General features: G+C 38.1%; 1 protein-coding gene across 1 annotated transcript in view; it reads left to right on the forward strand.

Moving 5' to 3' along the window:
- CYYR1 (cysteine and tyrosine rich 1) overlaps positions 1-13,854 on the forward strand; it is a 94,779-nt gene that overhangs the window by 65,689 nt on the left and 15,236 nt on the right. The window contains exon 3 of the mRNA XM_080919436.1: positions 10,708-10,862. Within this exon, the coding sequence (XP_080775562.1) occupies positions 10,708-10,862 (155 nt within the window). The remainder of the gene's footprint in view (positions 1-10,707; positions 10,863-13,854) is intronic.

Raw genomic sequence — 13,854 nt, forward strand, 5'->3', positions numbered from 1 at the left:
TATCACATATGCTTATAGTGATACACACACACATTGTGGAAAGAGAAAATGGTGATAAATATCATACTGGCTCTTTAATTATCTGAAATAAAAAGGAGACATGTATAATATTTGTCATCATAGTGTAACCTTTGGGATCTTTTGCCAGGACTTTTGAGATGAAATATATCTTTTTAAAGTAAACAACATAATTTAAGAGCCATTTTGGTAATGTGCTACCTGCCTGTAGCTCCTGCATTTAGGCTGGGCTACATCCTGAGACCATGTGCATTCTATGAGACAGAGACAGACAGACTGGGAGAGAGAAAGAGAGAGAGAGAGAGAGAGAGAGAGAGAGAGAGAGAGAGAGAGAGAGAGAGAGAGAGAGAGCAGAGAGCAGAGAGAAAGCAGAGACAGAAAGACAAATGATTAAAGCATTGGTTACAATGGCTAAATAATTTGATAAGTTCCAATTATAATTACAAAATATTTACTACTTTCTATATGGTTATCACATTCTCCATGCACAAGATTGTTTCTGACTTTGAGAATGAGTGAGATAAAAATTATTGGAGACATTGCCAAAGAACTGGGTGATTAAGTACAGTTTGAATTATAACCAGTCAATGTACATTGAATTTTGTTCCTGTTGCTTGATAGTTAATCACAACTCTGCAATTTAATTCTTTTCCAATCTAGTTTTCAGTGCTCATTAAGTTAAGATTTCTTAGTATACTTTCCTTTTCTTTTATGACCTGCAGCAACAATATTACTAAAGTAGAAATTCTGTTAATTAATCATGTGCTGGGGAGCTGAAGGGAACCTCAAACATCTATAAGCCAATGAGATTCTAACTGTACAAAGATCTAGGTAGCAAGATCAGACTGCATGACATTCTCTACTTATATCTCAAAGATGAATTTTTTAAATTTATGACTCATAGACATATAAGCATAGAGTTCCAGTGGTCAGTTCAAAGGTTGTAGATTTTAAGACCAAAGCAAAGTTCCTATTGGTACATATTTGTTATTTTAAAGCTCCACTGAATACATAAGATTAGATGTGTCTTCTAAATACACAATAACCTTTGGAAAATACACTTGCTTAAAATCAAACTTGAGAAACAAGATAAACAAGTTTCTGCCCTGGTTTCCTTGTGACCACTTTCTTAGACCAACCTTTCTTGTATGTCCTATAAAAGATCTGAGCACCCATTCTACAGAGCAGTTCTCTTTGGGAGATAAAGAAAATTCTGATAGACTAAATTCATCCTAAAAAGTTCATAGCCACACAAGAACATCGTCACATTTTCCTTTCCACCAGAAGATACAGGTCACCCCGGGATTAGTAACATTTAAATACTGGGATCATTCAAACGCTTTGAGTATCTGAGGATAGCAGATATTTACAATAGATTTTGGGAGTTTGATTTGATGAATCAAAGACAGTCACTGGTGAATTTTCTGCTCTTAAGCCACCCAAACTCCCTCAGTCTCTTCCATAGTGTGATGCTATTGTCAAGCTGAATCTTCTGTGTTATTCCCTAAAATCATTGTGCAATTTTTTTTACTAGATGTTCTATGTGTAATCTACTGTCCATGACTGTACACTCCAATCCATAGTTGGGGTTCTTTGTTTCCCTTCTTTCCCAGTGTCAGATTTTCTAAGATGTCATTGAAGATCTTCCCAATGTTCTCACCCAAGAGCCGGCCTACAATTTTGGTATTACCGATTATACCAATCTACGCTGTATGTGAACATTTACTCCTTTGTTTGCCAATCCCCTCGCTTCTGCCTCTGAACCACTAATCTGTCACTTCTCCTTTAACTCTGTGGTTCCAAACAGCAGGCTTGAAGGCAGGTAAGTAACCCAAGCTGAGCCTCTCAGAATAACCCTGGCCTTGGCTAAAGGTATTGATCTACAGATTGTTCTCTGTCCCTAGCTGGCTAATCACATTGCTTTTCTGGATCTCTTTCCTCTTGAAATGAGACAAGTTAAAGGGTATTTTTAAAGGTAGATAAGAGTAATATATAGACTCAGGAACAATTTGCATATCGTTATATCTGTTTATCCTGAGAGAACATGAAACAGTGGTCCGGGAAGAGTGGATTGCTTTAGGAATAACTTTAATGAGAATAATGCTTGATCCTAGGAGGAAGCCAAAATGGCAGCTCAAGTCCATCACAGCAGGCTGGCTCAGGTGAGGCTATGAGAAAAACCAGGAGAGAAATATGACATGACAGCAGCTGCTAAGTCTGGGCACCCCTCACCTCAGAAGAGTGGCATCAGGAGGATAAATGTCAGAGCCTGGCAAACCATAGGCAGGAGACAGCCTCAGGAGACAGTGATCAATCACAGGTTTGTCTAGGCATAGACAGGGTCTAGAAAGAGCATCACGGTTGTTTGGGAGAGTGGCCAGGATTGAATGTATAGTCAGACCGGCTGTTGGCAGAGCTACATAAGCAAATTCTGAGCAAGGTTCACAGGCTCATTATCCCATAAAGATCCATCACCTGCTCCCGTGGTTATATCAGCAAGGTCTCCATCCTCCAGCATCAACCCAAGCCTGAGGGACCTTATTAGACCTTTCAGCTTTAGGCCGTGAAGGCCAGATGCTGCTCTGGCAGGGCGATTACTGTGGATGTGAGTGGATTTTCAATTCTTCACCCTCAGTCAGTGGAAATAAATATATGCCAAGAAAATAATAATGATGATTCTCCTCCCTGTCCTCTTCCTCCTTTGTCAATCCCTTTAATGATTTCACTTAGCACTTTATTCCTAGAGAATTTTTAGAAACTTCTCTATGTTAGTCTCAGAACAATAACACTGGGAGAAATCATGTAGATTAGTGTATTTAGCCTTCACTGATATTTTATTCACAGAATAATAGGAGTAGCCAAACCATTTGACATCAGAAATTTTAATACGATCTTCACATGTTTATGTAGCTAGATATAGAGAAAATTATAAGAATATAGTTCTGAGGCCCTATGGTGATTATTGAAAATTATGCAAGTTAGTGCTGTAAGAACTGAAAACTGTTCTCCATCGGCTTGTTTTGCTGTGTATGTGCTTGCATGTATATATGTACCCCACATTCATGAAGGTGTCTGTGGAGTCCAGAAGAGGGATATGGTTCCTTGACGTTAGAATTGGAGACACTTTTGTGTGCTGGGAACTGAACCTGGGTCCTCCTAAAAAACAGTAAGTGTTTTTGTCTGCTGACTCAGGCTACTTGTTTTCCTGTGCTTACAATACTGTGCTGATTCAGTAAAGCATCATAGAAGAAAATATGTTCACTCCCTTTAAGTTGAAATTTTATTAAGTTATCTATCATATTATAAATTACTAAAATGCTCTGCAAAAGCATTGGCTATGAAAGATATTACTGTAATACGTAGCTCGAAACTCCCAGATTCTGGGGAAATTAGAATATTCTAATAAGGAATTGGGTCATACTTTATTCCTTTTATGTCTATATCTTACTGTCTTCCACTGTTGGAATAAGATTTTTTCCATTGTCCTGTCATTTTACATATAGATTATAATAAATAAATTGGGCCATTTAATATTTCTTTCCCCAAGAAAAGATTGAACCATTTAACTCACTTGTAATTTTTTATAATAAGAAATGAACTAATTTTAAATGTACCCTTTAGAAAATTTGGTTGTTTCTTCCACCGAGCACTGTCTTCAAAACAAGTTATCTCTGGCTCTCCTTGAACAGGACTCTTCTCCAGCCACTCTGTGCCATCATGGCTTCCGTTGTGTTCTCTTGCAAAAGATCTTCACAGCTAGGCTAATTGCCTCCTGGAAAGGTGGAAGGGGTAAAGAACCCTTCTCCAAATATAAGGCCCTCTGCCCAATCAGATAAAGGCAATCTACACTAATTGCACATGGTCTCCGGGAGGAGCCAGAAGTAAACAGGCTGAAAAGAGTGAGGGAAGGGGCTTAACCTACCCAATCATCAATGCTGGATTCAGACCCTCCATTGTGGCTTCTTTATGGTTTTCCAAGTTCCTTCCCATAACCCCTCACTGATTACTCTATAAATAACTGTATGAAGTCATTGGCTCACCCAGTGAACTCTGGTGGAATTGTTCTGTGGTTTGTCATAGGGACATGTATGCACACTTAGAGAAGACTCCACAACAGCTCTGTGGTATTAGAAATTCTCATGTCAGTGTGATAGGCTCCTACCAGCCATCTTTGCCAATGCTTCATGTTTTCATGTAGGCCTTTAATTTTAGATAGCTTCTCTTTGCTCTTTGTGATTTATGCCATTAAATTTCTACACAGAGTAATGATAAATATTGAATTATAAGTGTATTTGCAAATTGAGTCATGTCAGAGAGGAAGGGAACTATTGAACAGGTTTTTCATATTTACTATTTTACATGAACATCACTTAATAAGAAACTAATGTCAAGATGTCTGTACTAAACTGCTGTGGTGATGTTGAGCTCAGGAAAGAAAATGCATTATCAAAACAATGTATTATCAGATTGTACTTTACACAGAGAAATCTATTTTGGGAGTAGAAATCATTATCTCTAAGCCTTGTTATAATGGAGTTTCCCATTATTATTAGTGCCATTTGGATACATTTACAGTCTTGATTATAAAATGTTATTTGTTACAAACTCTCAATCAATTATTGTTTTAGGGTATTTTTTTAATGTTTGTTGCTGTTGGTGGTGGTTTTTGTTTTGTTTTATTTTATTTTTCATTATCAGCCAATGGCCACCATTTATTGATAGAAATAATGGATGTTTGATAACTACATGAGTACACAGAGTTTTTGTTTGTTTGTTTGTTTTAACAACATAAAAAGAAGTATAAGCATTTTTACTCCTCTCTCTCTCTCTCTCTCTCTCTCTCTCTCTCTCTCTCTCTCACACACACACACACACACACACACACACACACACACATGGATACTACTAGAGAATAAACTCAGGGCCTCCTCACACTTGCTAAGAAATTGTTTTGCCTATCTTACCTAAGCCCAGCCTTATTCTTTAAGTATTAGTCGGAGAATAAGTGTCATTAGGTCACCTAGGCTCTCTTGACTTGCTGTGTAGCACACACAGGCCTTGAAGTTTGATCCTTCTGTATCAGCCTCCAGTCTAGAGGTGGAGATAGGTGTGTGCCACTGTTCCCTGCTGCCCACACTCTCATTGCATTGTGACATTAAGTGATATGAATTAATTGGAGTTATCTTCATTCAGGTTCCTCAGGAAAAGTCCTCAGGCCCACAAACCTTCCTTACCTCAGATGCCAGGAACACATTTCCAGTTCTCAGATTACCAAAACTTCCCTGTGCCCTGACTCCAAAGTTGAAGCATTCCTACTCTCCTACTGTAGGGTTTGGACATTTGTAGGAACAGCTCTCAAGACTCAGAAAACACTTAATTGCTGTTATAAGTATATGTTATTGCTATTAGTTATTATCAAAAAAAGCCAATCAAATGATGTATACATAAAGTGTTGGAAAGGAAACCTGACCCTTTCACTGCTTCGATCCTGTTGTAAGATATCGTCCAGAGAAGCCCAGATAGATGCAGGTTCAAACCAATAGACAGTTTTTTTTAGCCAGCCAGTGATTTCAATGGGTATTCAAGACTCTGGAGCAGTCCCCAGACTTTCTTGGGGCAAGTTTTTAAGCACAAAGTTCATATCCTGAATTAACACACCACAGTTAGCAAGAACAGTTAGCCAGAAGCAGTATAGAAGCCAAAAACAAGGTTCCTATATTTAGGGACTTTCCCAGAACTCTGGACTTTGATGGATTGCATCTTGTTTCTAGATTTGGCAGGTGTTACTATCCTGTGAATAGTTTCAAAGCCTGAATGTCAGTTATGCTGAGGTCTGAGGGCCTGTAACAATGCTCATTTTGGGCACACTCTTGTTCCAACTCTTCAGTGTTTATAGGAGCCTAGAATCTCTCTGAACCATTTTGCTCAGGAGGGTATGTGTGTGTGCATTCTTTTACCTAACTTATGTAATTTGCATACACAATAATGGATTTTGCTATGACATTTCCATATGTACATATCAATGTACTTTGGTCATATCCACCCTCATCACCCTTCTCCACTCCCACAGCCCCCTTTTCCATTTCCAAAGAGTTCCTGCTCTGCTTTCTTGTCCTATCACCTTTGAGATCAAATATGTGGATATACAATGGGTGTACGTGTGCGAGCATGTGTGTGCTTTCCTGAATGATTGTTCCAAAACAAAATTGTAAAGGAGCAAGAAAGATGCCCTTCCTTGCAAATCATTCTTTCAAGAACAACAACAATAAGAAAATCCAAAATCTTCTTTTTGAGGGACAGTGATTCCAAACTTCCCCGGCTTACAGCTTCTGTCTTTCTTCACTAGGTTATTTAAGGACTGAAAATTGCTATGCACTTCCTTTTTCTTTTAATTAATAGCTGAATAAATGGTGCTATGACTTTTATTCTTCATGTGTTTTAGGCACTAATTTACAATTGCTAATGGGTAGCAAAGGGTCAAGGACACCAAAATCACAATTAAATATAGAAAAATCCACCAACCTCATTTAGCACACTGCTACAACCCACATGACCTTAGGGTGTGCATTTGCCAGAACCGTCAACAGAGGGACAAAATGTGCTTCATTTTCCACAGTCTTCTGGTTTAAAAGGAAGGATTAATGAATATAAATTTGCTCCAATTTTATATTTCAACAGCTTGCAGAACACAGACTTAAGAAACTCTGTGTTTAAATAATTGAGCCACTGATTATTTCAGGAGCATCAATTAAACCTTCCAGTTTAATTGTCTTTAAAACTGAAAATTATAATGCAAAGGAGATTTCCAGATAACTTTTCCTTTTCTTCCTTCAAATTACCTCCTCTGACAAATCTTTCCCCTTGCAGAGTAGTATTTGTTAAATGACTAGACTGTGACATTCTTTAATTGCTAATAGGGAACGCTGCCAGGGTTGTCTCCCATCGAGCCTTCGAAATTCAAGAAGAAAGTAAAAATTTCTGCAAGAAATAGAGTGTTTTGGATTCCTCCGTGGTGTTCTGTTTTTTAAGTGAGTTGGGCAGAGTCTTACAGAGAAAATATTTTTGGGGCAACACGAGTTCAGATCCTTTGTCCATACTTCCACTTTTCAGAGCATTTAAGAATTTCAGAAGCACAGATGAGGGTCGATTGGAGCAAGAACAGCCTTAAATCAACCCAGAGCTTTTCAGTGGTCTCTAGGTAACCATTGCCTCTTAACATCCCTACCTACACTGCAGAAACATAAGTGTTCTCAAACTGCAACAAAGCTGCCTCTGAGACTGATGTGCAACATGTTGAATATACACTGTCCTTTCCAACATTCCAACCTTTCTGATTTGTGAGATACCTGCTTTGGGTGGTAATTATGAGCTCATCACAGAAGATGCAGGAATGATGCTCACAGCACACAGTAAAAATCTATGTATCAAGCAAATGAGTTGTGAAATCAAATTCATTATAAGAAATATGGCAGAAAAATCTCATAAGCCCCAAGCTAGCTGTCATGTCGAAAATGACAAAGCAAAGAGAGGCTTTGCACCTTGCTTGAGCTGCCCAATCTGCACTTAGAAGATAGTCATAAACCATTGTCTTGAAGCTTGAAGGCAGCACTCATGATAGAACCAAAGACTGGATCTCTGGGGTCAAAGCCTGTCCTTACTCCTTTCTAGCAAAAACTCCAACTTTGGGAAATTTTCCATCAGATTCATGTTCTCCAGCAATAAAATTGAATAACAAAATTTGCTTTTCCGAAGAAAAAGAAAATCATCAAGAAGGCATGAAAACTGAGCTTACATGATTCATTTGTCAGACTCTGGCCTTGCACACTAAACTTATAGGAGGTGATTCAGAACCTCCTTTTATTCTAAGTAGAAGAGTTCATTAGTCTATACTCCATTTCTATAACAAAATTTCCATGCTTGAGAGATGGGAGGCAGGGAGAGAGGGAGGGAAGGAGGGAGGGAGGGAGGGAGGGAGAGAGGGAGGGAGACTGTTTATCCATCTCACAGTTTTAAAATCCAGAAATCTAACCAGCATGGTTCCACTTCTATGGCTTTGACACTGTAAGGAACACAGTAAACTGCACAGTAGAACAGTTACAAACTAACTCTGACCTTTGAAGTCAAGACAAACTTGGGAAGATTAAGTAAATTGAATTTCTATAGACAGTATTTAACACACATGCACGCACACATACAACCAAATACATGGTAAGGGAGAAGAAATGACAGAAAGGAATTAAAGACCACAAGTTTACCTCAAAACAGACTCCAGAAGAAAATCCATGCTGCAAAGTGGAGCAGTTGTTCATTTATGAAATTTTAAAAATTGAAGACAATGCATCTTTAGAAATGATGAATCCTAAGAGACTGTTCTTTGTGTGTCTAGCAACATTAGAAAATGTTAGACTTCTGGTGGAAAATGCCAAGAGTTTTAGAAAGACAGAACAGAAAATTAAAATAATAACATAAATGAAAGGAATTAGAACTTTTGGAATTCTCCTGGGGCAAATTCTCGAGGAAAACAAGTAAGGCCCCAAGAGAACCTATGTTTTGCTTCAGAATTGCATAAGCAGCTTCAAGAGTGTAGGTGAGTGTCTCTCAAAGGCCATCTCAGAGGCACGGTACTTGGGGTGACACTACTGGAAAGTTCTGAAACCACAAAAGACTGGAACACAATTAAAGGAAGGTGGCTCACTGGAATCAGGTGATCTTAGCCCCCCACTCTCCACCCCTTTGTCTTCACTTTGCTTTCGTGCCACCAGAAAATGAACAACTTGCTTCATTACACTTTTCCACCATGATATACTGCTGGATTAGAGGCTTATAGGCAACAGGGAGGAGCGGCCATGGACAGAGACCTCTGAAACCCTGAGCCCAAATAAAATTTTCCGTCTTACATGATAAATCATCTGTGCTGTTCACCTCGTAACAGAAAGAACACAATACTTTGACTAGGAATCAAGGGATGGCATAATATAAAGTCATTTTCAGTCACAGCCTTGCTTTTGAATTCCTCCATAAGAAGTCACTTGGGAATGTGGTCCTGAGCCTGAGACCCTGAAACCCAGGTGTAAATGGAAAGAGCTTTAGATAAAGAAAAGTGGTGTTAGGCCAGATAATGGTTCAGATTTCCATGGAAATGGAACAAAATGGATGAATATTTGTACTGTGCTTTCAAATAAATGTTTATATGGATTACATGAAAGTTTTCAGGGAACCATGGGGAAGGGAAAGAACTGCAGTAATACATGGAGAAATGAAACCAGTAGAACATCCTTAAAACGGGTTGTGAGGGAAGTCTGTTTACTGCAGTCCTCTGCTTGGCCCACCATGGAACAGTTCAATGGCAATATAAACACTGATAACAGTGTAAACTACTGATAGTGATTATGCATGCGAAAGGTACCTATGGATAGGATTGAAAAAATTAAAAATGGTAACTAGAAACAAAAGCTTGTTATGACAGTCATCAATGTGGCTGAGAGTTGAAAGTAGTACTTATGGGTGCAATAACTAAATAAGAGAATAGAAAAAATATGGCTTTATTATTTTGTATTTACCAAACAGCATAGATGCATGCATTAAAAAAAAAAAACCTAGCTTATAAAAATGTAGTTTCTCCCCCATGGTATTGCAGTTCTCCTGTTAGTGTTGACAATATCTGTTAGTAGTTGTGTTTTCCTTCAGTATATTGTTGGGAAGTTATTCATGTTGAAGATCATGCCCATTGCACCTCAGTCACTCAGTGAGCATCCTCCTTGTGTTATGTATCTATGCTGTAACCCAGGGAAGCATTGAAGGAAACAATACTGCTCAGTCAGGTTCTTCATTTTGGTAAAGATGGACCACTTCTAAGAATACTGACAAATATTGATGCCACAAATTATGTTGTGCATAAATAAGAATAAGCTTCTGCATTTTTTTTACTTAGTTTTGCTGCATGAGCTAAGGCTTTCTGGAGAAAACCATTATCCACAGTAAGAATAAATGTTCAGTTGCCTTTAAAATTTTTCAATTTAACCAATGTACTCCTAGTACAGCACACATATTTTTGCTGTTCAAGTACATAGCAAAATGATTTGAGATTGCTGTTTTATAACTAAGGTTGAATACTTGGAAAAGTTTATAAATTTTTAAAAGACTTAATTGTGTGTGTATGTTTGTGTGAGTGTGTGTGTGTGTGTGTGTGTGTGTGTGTGTGTGTGTGTGTGTGTGCGTGTGTTTCTACATGTGTGTCTGTGGCAGGGAATATTCATAGAATGCAATTGTCTGCAAAGGCCATTAAAAAGTGACAAATTCTCTAGAGCTGAGGTTGGAGATGGTTGTGAGGATACATGGGAGCCAGAAACCAAACTCAGGCTCCCTAGATGAGCACTATGCATTCTTAATGCTAAGCTATCTTTCCAGCTTTAAATTTTAGAAATTCTAAACAACAACAACAACAACAGCAAATACAAATGGTGGAGAGAGTGTCAACTGTGCTATGCAAAAATTTCCTATAGGCTTTCAGTTTTTCTTACCTGTTGATATGCAAGAGACCATTTGCATTATTAATTCAAGGGTTCTCTTAAATAAACAAGACATTCTCCCTAAAGCTGTAAGAAACTCATTTAGCTTAGAGCCATGGGCTGTGTTTGAGACTGGACTCTCTTCAGACCTTTGAGGCAGATATGTTTGCTTTCTTCTCAGGGGCACTGCAATTGCTGGCATCGTGTTTGGAATCGTGTTCATCATGGGGGTCATAGCAGGAATCGCCATATGCATCTGCATGTGCATGAAAAACAACCGGGGCACCCGCGTGGGAGTCATCAGAACCGCACACATCAATGCCATCTCCTATCCCAGTAAGCAACATAGCTCACTTTTGAAGGAAAAAAACAAGTTTGTTACAGAGGCTCCAGTCCTTCAAAAGACATTAAAAGGGTCTTGTTGAAGTAATCCCAATTTTCTAGAGTATTCCCAAATAATGATAGATTGAAGTTTTGGCTTTAAAGTGCGATCTTGGTTAAAAAAGAAAAGAAACAACTCATGCTACATGTGAATGTAGTCCTATTCTCGATGGCTGTATGATTAGCTACAATCACCAGTCAGCCAGAATGAAGATAAATAAAAAAGTCACACCCATTCATTCTACCTGCCTATGAGTTCTGACAAGTAATTATGGAGAAAGTGTGCAATCTGTCTCAATAAACTGGCTTCTGTGGCAGTATGTATGTATGTCTCTAGGGAAAGTATAGAAAAAACTTCTTAAAGTCCTCATTAAATGAAGAGTATAGCTCCCACATAACATTAAAATCTTCAGCAAAGAGCAGATGTGACATTAATAATTTGACAAATACATATTGAAATTTTGTTAGAACTTCTACATATAAATATATTGAATGCATGAGATTCTATATAAACAAGGCCCTTTGCCTTGTATTAGAGAATCCAATAGCATGTACCATACAACATATAAAAGCTAAGCAGTTTCATGAACTCACTAATTACAGTTACCTGTTCAAACTATATAATACCAAGCCAGTCAAAATTCTGACAGAGAGAGATAGATGATCTTCTGGCTTCTTTCCTTACCAAGGAGCAATTATGAGTTGATAGGTAAACCATTCCTCTTTGATGGTGTGGCCACTTGAAGTTTTCTCCTTAGCCACATTTATATGGGTAGCACTACCAGGAGTTAAGTAAACGATCAGAAAAAAATAAAAAGAATTGAATTGTGAAAGCACATGTTGGGAAGCCATGGGTGAGTTTGAAGAGAAAGAGTTGGATATGATTATGTTTCATCATATACCTATATGAAAATTTAAAAAATAATGAAAAATTCAAAAAGTGCCCAACAATAAATATATGGTAAGTAGTTTCTCAATTTGATAACTTGTAAGATATTGTTTTCACATCTCTACCCATATTCGTTCTCTCAATCTCATTAAAAGAAAAGAAACAGCATAATGTGCCTTCTAAGTGCATTCACTGCAAGTCCTTCCTTATTTATTTAATTTTACATGCTTCAACATGAAGAAACACATTTCAGATGAGTGTAGGTATGATATCTCTATTTGTTCTTTCGTCTTCTCCCATATTCATTCACTTTTGTGTCTTCTTCCACATGGTATTTACCCTTCTGTGGTTGTGTCATTTAGACCACATAAGAGAGAGGGTGGAGTGGGGGAGAGGGAGAGAAAGAGGGAGAGGGAGAGGGAGAGGGTAGGAGGAAGTGAGGGAGGGAGAGAGAGATAGAGAGTGTGTGCGTGTGTGATAGAGAGAGAGAGAGAGAGAGAGAGAGAGAGAGAGAGAGAGATTATATACAGGTGCTTCCCAGAGTTTAATATCTCCATTCTTGAACCACTTCTCTGATTTTAAGATTTATATTATCTTAGTATTCAATGGACATCTCCACCAGAATATCTAATCAGTGTGCAGAAATGAACCCACTTAAAACTACATTTTTCAGCTTCTCCCCAGTCACTGCCTATATTCTCTTCTTGCTCTGCTCTTCAGTCACAATCTTCATGCTGATTCTTCACTGAAGCCTTTCTAGTCTTTTAGCTCTCAGACCAATGCCCTGGAGTCACTCTTAATTCTTCTCTTGCACTTGAATCTACATAACATCTCCAAGGAAAAGCTCTCAGTTACACCATTAAAATACATCTGACTACTTCTCATAACGATAGACACTGCTACTTCCTGGGTGCAAGTCTAATAGCTTAAAGGAGAATGGTTTCCATAGATTTGTATAGTTGAAATCCGGGTCTCCAGTTGGTGGAACTGTTTGGCAAGGATTAGGAGGTGTGGCCTTGCTAGAGGAGGTATATCACTGGGTATAAGCTCTAAGGTTTCAAAAGCCCAAATATCCCCAATTCTCTTTCTCTCTCTGCCTCCAACTTACAGATAAAGATGTGTGACCTTCAGCTATTTTTCTACTGCCATGTCTGCCTGTCTGCTACACTGCATTGCCCCCCAGCCATGATGGTCATGACTCTCTATCTGAAACTGTAGGCCCCAGTAAATTCTTTCTTATATAAGTTGACTTCATTGTGATGTTTTTTTCACAGAAATAGAAAAAAAAAAAAAAAAAAAAAAAAAAAAAAAACTAAGACAGAGTATCATTACAAGCTTTTATCTCCACTACTAAAGCTGTATCCTAACTTGCCTCCCCAGCACCTAATGCTTATCTCTTTCTATCCACCTTAGACATGGATGTAATATCGATCTTTAATGGAAGTTGAGTGGCTGTAATGATAGCCAAGTGATTAAGAGCACTGATGCTCTTTCTGGGACCCTAATTCAATTCTCAGCACCCACATAGCAGCTCATAATTATCTGAAACTCCTCTTCCAGCAGATCTGACACCCTCCTACAAACATGCAGGTAAAACACCAATGTATATAAAAAATAAATACATTTTTAAAGGGAAACATTGGGTTATATTATAATTTTGCACTCAGAACCTACCAATGGCACCTTATTTACCTCATTTACTATGAGACTACAAAGCTCTCGGAGAATTACCTTTTCCCTCACATGAATCTCACTTACTTTTCTTCTCCCCAAACCAATGTAGCTCTGCTGGTCTGTTCCTTTGCTATTCTGTAAACAAAGCGGATATTCTCTTATCTCAGGATTTTGCCAAAAATCTGGACTTTCTCACTTCATCTAGACTTAGATTAAATGTTAATTTGTCCCCACCCACCCCAGCTTGAGTCTTTTTTATGTTCTATGTTTTACCACATACTTTTTTTTTGTTTTTTGTCTTATAAAAATCCATGTAGTTTACTGCTGACTGTCAGTCTCCTAAATTATTAAATATTTGATAGGAACATTGATCCATTTTTTTAT

This window comes from Micromys minutus (assembly GCF_963924665.1).
Source record: "Micromys minutus genome assembly, chromosome: 7".
NCBI classification, from domain to species: Eukaryota; Metazoa; Chordata; class Mammalia; order Rodentia; family Muridae; genus Micromys; species Micromys minutus.